At 48.0% G+C, this 6,729-nt stretch overlaps 2 protein-coding genes across 6 annotated transcripts; one reads left to right on the plus strand and one right to left on the minus strand.

The window, feature by feature from the left end:
* Window positions 1–141: 141 nt before the first annotated feature.
* Window positions 142–4,749, plus strand: LOC133913851 (uncharacterized). Of its 5 annotated transcripts, none has more exons than XR_009909097.1 (3): window positions 142–537; window positions 605–3,094; window positions 3,586–3,872. XR_009909097.1 is itself a non-coding variant. In XM_062357132.1 (3 exons), exons 1-3 carry the CDS (start codon window positions 414–416, stop codon window positions 3,729–3,731), a joined length of 330 nt encoding a protein of 109 aa, XP_062213116.1. In that variant the 5' UTR covers window positions 196–413; the 3' UTR covers window positions 3,732–3,872. The 5 variants fall into 5 exon arrangements, 1 of the variants encoding a protein (XP_062213116.1); XR_009909098.1 differs by having other exon boundaries at window positions 791–3,094; XR_009909096.1 differs by adding an exon at window positions 4,721–4,749 and having other exon boundaries at window positions 157–3,094; window positions 3,586–4,618.
* Window positions 4,427–6,501, minus strand: LOC133913850 (probable indole-3-pyruvate monooxygenase YUCCA5). Its single transcript, XM_062357131.1, has 3 exons — window positions 5,767–6,501; window positions 5,223–5,594; window positions 4,427–4,648 (listed from the first exon to the last, which is right to left on the minus strand). Exons 1-3 carry the CDS (start codon window positions 6,409–6,411, stop codon window positions 4,427–4,429), a joined length of 1,239 nt encoding a protein of 412 aa, XP_062213115.1. The 5' UTR covers window positions 6,412–6,501.
* Window positions 6,502–6,729: the final 228 nt, after the last annotated feature.

A 6,729-nucleotide genomic window follows, 5' to 3' on the forward strand; every position in this document is an offset into this window, starting at 1 on the left:
ATGAATTTTTGAGAACTATAATTATAGCTCTGTATGCACCTTTTCAGCTCGAAGATTACTCACCAAACTTATTATGGACCTTTTCAGCTCGAAGATTACTCACCAAACTTATTATGGACCTTTTCAGCTCGAAGATTACTCACCAAACTTATTATCCTTTGAGCTAATCAATAAAATAGTCTTATATATGAAATCTTTAATTCGAAATGACTTTGCTCAAACCTGCAAGAACGACGCACACTCGAGACATATTGGTAAATGGGGAAGGGGAAGAGGCGAGGGAGGTCTGGAGCCTGAGGGAGACCAACCGCACCGCTCCGCATGGCGCAGCGGCGGATGTTGTCGCATCCCGGATGGCCGCCCCGCCCGGCCTCCACTGAGTCCAACTCCAACATCCGCCTTCCCCTCCCTCCATGGCATATTGGCATTTGCAGAAGCAGATCATGCTTTGCCTGCCCACCACCTGTTCGACCAAATGCCGTCCTCTGAGTCCTACCGACGGCGGGCGCTCTCTAGCTACCGCGCCGCACGCTATCGGTATACCCCTTGCTCTTGCTTTTCAAAAGTTTATCCTTTCTCCTACATTATTGTTGCTACAAACTAGGCCGGCAGGATGATCTCGATGCAATGGGGGATGCGTGTGGACAACAAAAGGGCTACTACTTAATTTGTAACTCAATTCTCGCTGGTTTATTCGTCCTGACACTTTGCTACCTTGCACAAGCTTGACTGTTTATTACGATTCTGCCACCTGCTATTCCTGATGCACCTACGTAATCTCTTTATACAGGAGCCGCCCACCATGATGCTAGAGCAGCCCGCACCCATCCCTTCTCCTTCTACACACCCCGTAAGTTCTCCTCAAACTTATTGTCAACACGAAATGATAATGAAGATAGCTTGCTGCATGATTCGGGAAAAAGAAAAAAGTGAGAACAACGAAGCCTGCTTGATACGTACCTGCACAAGCATGTCCTTTGTTTGTCACAGACTTAATTATGTTCTTCCCTACTATTTCTGTTTCTATCACAGACTTAATTATGTAAGAATGTGTGATTGCAAACGATTTCCATCCATTCAAGGTCATAGATTCTGTTCAGACACTCTTCAACCAACTAACCAAATATTATTTGACTACTATGCTTTCTTCTTTGTTCTGGCAAGGGCAACATATTTCACAATCATTCTGTCACAACCAATTTCTGCTGGAGAAAATACTGCCATAGTCTGGCGTTTATCACTTGTTTCCATTATCAATACATAATTAGCACCCCAGCACAAATCAAATGTGCTTTATCTGATATACGGAAACAAGGTATGTGATCTATCAAACTGATCTCTTACCATACCGGATTACCGACTTTTATGGAATGCGGAGGTCTTGTTCTCATCTTTTATTGCTCTAGAAATCAGTTTACTAATCAGTATTTAAACTTTTTTTCACGTAACTTGAGGACCAAATATCCATCTGAGTATTCTTTACCTCGAGAAAACTGTCAGACTATCACCATACACACATATGTTAGTTTGTCTATGCAGCATAAGCATGCCCATGAATAGTTCCTTTTGGGCCACGTGCTAGTCATGGTTAAGATACTTAGCATCTATTCTGTCGGATATGTTCTTTTTTGAAGAAAGCTGAGGATTCGTGCAACATTTCCATCATATCATGATGAGCAATTATATTCACATTTGTGATGAATAATGCAAGTTCTCATCACCTGTTGTCACTTGTCAGCTTTAGTTGTTTGCTTATGCTTATTACTTTGTTATCACAATCTTGTGGAGAAGTTCCTGCATCCTTCTTGCTCTATCATGAAATTGAGGTAGGCTGTCGAAAGACTGAACAGTTCCCTGATGTTGGTTAGGGTCTCACAATCGCATGTGTGGAAAAAGATTGCCATATCAGAATCAACCAAGCACTTGACTGAAACAACTTAAGGAGCTTTATAGCCCTTTGTCTGTGAGCTGTTGCTAGACCTTGTCATAATTACTCCAGTCTAAATATGCTCCACGGCGCCCTTTGTATTCTGTTTGTCTTTGAGGATAGAAGTATACATTCTACCGCATATGTAAATTGTTTCCTTTTTAAAAATAGCTTAGCACTAAGAATTGCTTGAATAAATTAACATGGTTATACACTCCACTGTCCAAATATAAATTTATCTACTTGCAAGTTTGCTTCAGCTTCAAGAAGGCTGGTAGAACCTACCTTTTAGGTTCCTTGTTTCTTCTCATATAACAAATTTGTCAGAAAAGTGCAGTTGGAAATATTTGTTGGTCTTAGGGCCTGTTTTGCAGAGCTCCAGCTGCAAGAAAGAATTCTTGGAGCTGGTCATCCCTAGCTCTAGAAATTCTTAGAGCTGGAGTTATAGGCAGATTGAGGGTCTTTGGTTTAGGCATCTTTTTTTTATATATATGTTGGACTAAAAACGGATATTCAAACCACTTTATTTTATCCTACAAACTCAAAATCCTACATGAATCTCGAATCTAGAGTTTTGCCAAACAGTGTCTTATGTTATCAGTTCTGGACTACACTGCTGCTGAGACCAGAAGTGTCATTCTCGTACTATTTGTGGAGCATTCTGTTGTTAAGGCTGTTGATTCTTGTAGCTTGTCTATCAAATACGAGCTTTACGGCCTTTGTTCATATCCACATTGATTTTTTTCTCCTCAGCCTCCAAGGTAGTTTACTTGCACTTAACGGTTAGGATATGGGATTGCAAGATATTTCCATGCTATTTATGCAAATATTCGGGAGCATCTACAACATGAAAAGGGCTATAAGCAAGCAACTCGCTTTAGTTCGAGAATAAAAGGGTGAAACTTTTTTTTATTTTGTGTGTCAATGTTCTAGTCTCTTGAGTTGCTATCGTAAAGTAATTGCGATGAGAGGTGCAATAGGGTATTAATGGCCAGCTAATGATGCGGTTGTACAATGTGCTATTGAACTTCCTCCGGATCCTGCCCATGTAGAACTCACATGGAGGGTAGTGGGTTGCCATGGTTTTGGGATAGTTCAACTGCTGGACCACGAGTATATTTGTTTGGACGGCCTATTGCGTAGGCCGGGACTCATCTCCATTGAAACGTAAGTTTGTATTCTAACCACAGTATGTTTTACACTTTGAAGCTGTTCTCTGATACAGCTTGATTAATTTTGGTTAAACCTCAACGTGTAATGATAATCTTAGACGCGGAGTTTATCTGGTGTTTGTCAGCACCTTCATTCACTGGAGAATAACAGAGAGAGTGGTCCACTGCTGGATTTATTCGTGCCTGGTCCTGGAATGATCTCTTTAAGTTTTGGGAGGTCACTCTCATGGTATCATAGCGCTAGCTAGGGTGGTCACTCTGTAGTCTATACATGGAAGGGTTAGATTCACAGCATTGACCGACAAAGCCATATAATCATAAAAATAACACGCTTATGATCATTATGGCTGTTATGGGTACTTTGATCTGCTTCTTATCTATCTTAATAGACTGCATGTTCATACATGGTTGGCGTTGTTGCGTATGGAGTGCAAGAACTTGAACTCTGTTCTTTCTAATCTCTTGTTGGGATTCTGATTTTGACAGGTCGGAGGAGCGTGCAGTGCAGTTGGTCGCTGGGGAACCGTAATGGATCCAAGTTGGTGGTACCGCTGAGGGGTTATGAGCGATCGATGGATCGTATGGCATTCCTTGCTCGACGGACTCAACTCCATCACGCGCTTGCTTGTTGAGTCATCAGTCGGCAAGGAATGGAATGGGCACAAGTGCAGCTTTAATTTGAAGTGTTGCAGTGCAGTGTTGGATGACGATTAGCATTGAAGGGCATGCATGCATATATTGATACGGTATTGCACGGTGGCCTGGCCCATGGTTTGTTTTGTTACCAAGGAATCACTCGATCACTGTGCATATGACGTGATGAATTAAGCTTGCGGTACATACATGTCCGACCCTGAGCTTGCCTACTATATACAGCAGCTGGTTGTTCTGGGCCCTCCCTGGGAGAGGAGGAGGAGGAGAAGAAGAAGAAGATGGCGACGACGCACATCTGGGAGAGGAGCACATGTATGTATGTACCTGAAGGCTGAAGCAGATCTGGTATGTCCGTCGCCATTACTGATTGAGTTCGTACTCACCAGCCGCCTACCTGCACTGCACATCAATCATTCTTTCTACTCTGTCCTGCCAAGCGCTAATGTCGGTTAAGGCCAGGTTAGATATCGTACGGTACCCAGGCTTATTTATTACTGTACATGCTCCTCTACTAGAATTACCCTCAACTGTACATTACAACAACGACTACAACAAGGGGAGAAAGAGAGCCCATACAACACAGCAAAATTTGGGCTCTGTTTAGCTTTGGTTGCCGATCCTTCTGTCGCGGATCTTGTTTGGTCGGCCGCCAGCCATCGCCATGCCTAACTGCCTATCTCATAAGAAAGTCTGTTGCGTTTTGTGTGTGCAGCAGCGGCGCAGTGGCAGATGAGTTCCATGAGGCGGCGATGTCCTGAGCGACCCTGACGGCGTCCAGGGAGACGCCGGAGAGGCCCCGCCGGGTGAAGCCGACAGAGTAGAGGCCCGACGCCCCTTTCCAGCCCTCCGGGAACGCCACCTTCGGGTACCCTTCCCTCGTGAACAGCTCGCCTCCCTGTAAACAAACAAAGCAACAACAATTCATTACTCTAAGCTTGCCTGCAACTCTTACGATCACACCTCTTAGCGTGGGGTTGAGGATGCTGTCGGGCTTAGCATGGTGGTGCGAACGTCGCCGGAGACGAGAGCACTAGGACGGGGGAGATTGTCTGGCCAAACAAGAACAGCCAGTCGACAGAGGAAGAAGAAAGTAGAAACACTGTCCGATCGTGATCCGATAATCCTGCTTTGTCGACCGTAAAGGAGCCTATTTTCAGGCAACTGTAAATTAGCAACACCCACTATACCGATCTCTATCTCTAATTTGTTCTGTTCGACGAAAGGATCAATGCAATCTTTATCAGGCCTTAATTCTAAAATCAACTTGTGCTGCTTCATTCCTATTTGCCGGGCATAAGTGCAGTGCACCATGCCCGGTCTTTAGATACAGGTCGCTTTCAGTTCTGTAGAGTTTATGACGACTCACTCGGCATCATGACCACTCCACGTATTTATTTTTACTCATCATGCATACAGTATACTGAATTGCTAGCCAGTAGAGCAGAGCAGAGTTGGAGTTGGATATATACCTCGAGCCACTGGGGGACGTTGCTGTGGTATCCGGTGGCGAGTATGACGGCGTCTGCCACGACGAAGCTCCCGTCGACGAGCTCCACCCCGCCGGCTCGGAGGCGCCTGATCCCGGGCACGACCCTGATGTCGCCGGAGCGGACCCTGGCGAGCGTACCGAAGTCGAGCACGGGCGTCCTGCCCTTGGTGTTCTTGAGCTCGAGGGGGCCCTTGGACGGCCGCCTCAGCCCCAGCCTGTCCAGGTCGCCGAGGAAGACGCCGGCGAGGACGACGAGGATCCTGTCCACTAGCCACAGCGGCAGGAAGCGCAGCAGGAACACGGCCACGGAGAAGGTCGCCACGCCCAGCATCTCACGCGGCAGCACATGCACCTGGTGATTAGTCGATCGATCGTTCATTCACAGCAAGATCGAATTAAGGAACTAGCTAGAGAAGAAACAACAACATCAGCTAGCTGCTTTATGTAGACACGCATGCAAGGACGAACTGCATGCTTTAATTTCGACGGAAGAGAAGAGAATTAGATCGAACATATATGCATACCGAGTCCCGCACGACCATGGATGGGGAGGCATTGTGCTCGCAGAGGTCGAGGCAGACCTCCATGCCGGAGTTGCCGCAGCCTACCACCAGCACGCTCTTCCCGCGGTACGCCTCGCCGGACTTGTATTCGGAGACGTGGGTCACCGGACCCACGAAGGCCTCAGCACCGTCCAGCTCCGGGAGGACGCACTCCGCGTTCTCGCCCGTGGCCACCACGAGCCACCGCCCGATGTACTCGGTGGTCTCGACGCCATGGCCATGCTGATGCTGGGCTTGCACCCGCCAGAGGCCGGCTGCGCTGTCGAAGCGCGCAGAGACGACGGACTGGTTGAAGCGTGGGCAGACGTGGAAGTGGGCGGCGTAGGCCTGGAGGTAGGCGACGAACTGGTCCTTGGTGGGGTACTCGGGGTAGTGGTCGGGGAACGGCATGCCGGGGAGCTCGCAGAACTTCTTGGGAAGGTGGAGGCGGAGGCGGTCGTAGGTGCGGCGCTGCCAGAGCGAGGCGATGCAGTCGGCGCGGTCGAGCACAACGGAGGGCACGCCGCGGGAGCGCAGGCAGGCCGCCACCGAGAGGCCCGCGGGGCCAGCGCCCACGATGATGGGGCCGTTCACCCACATGACGCGCGCCGGCATCATATCATGCATGCGACGGTACGGTCGAGCTCGCTCGCTCGTGCCTACGTAGTCGAAGAGGAGAGGAGATGGATCGATCGATGTAGTTGTAGCCTAGCAAGCAAGGAGATGGAGGAGGAAGAAGATGGCTAGGCCGGGGAGCTTTAAATAGAGACGTCCGTCCGGGTTGGCGCAGCTCAGCGAAGAAGAAAATTAAAAAGAAAAGAAAAGAAAAGAAATAATGGCAGTTAAAAGAAAAGGAAAGATACGGTTTCCACGCCTTCCTTCCCTCGCGCGCCCACCCGCCTGGACCCTGCTAATCCGCGCTAGCAGGCGTCAGCATGTATGACT

Source organism: Phragmites australis, chromosome 3 (assembly GCF_958298935.1).
Source record: "Phragmites australis chromosome 3, lpPhrAust1.1, whole genome shotgun sequence".
NCBI lineage: Eukaryota > Viridiplantae > Streptophyta > Magnoliopsida > Poales > Poaceae > Phragmites > Phragmites australis.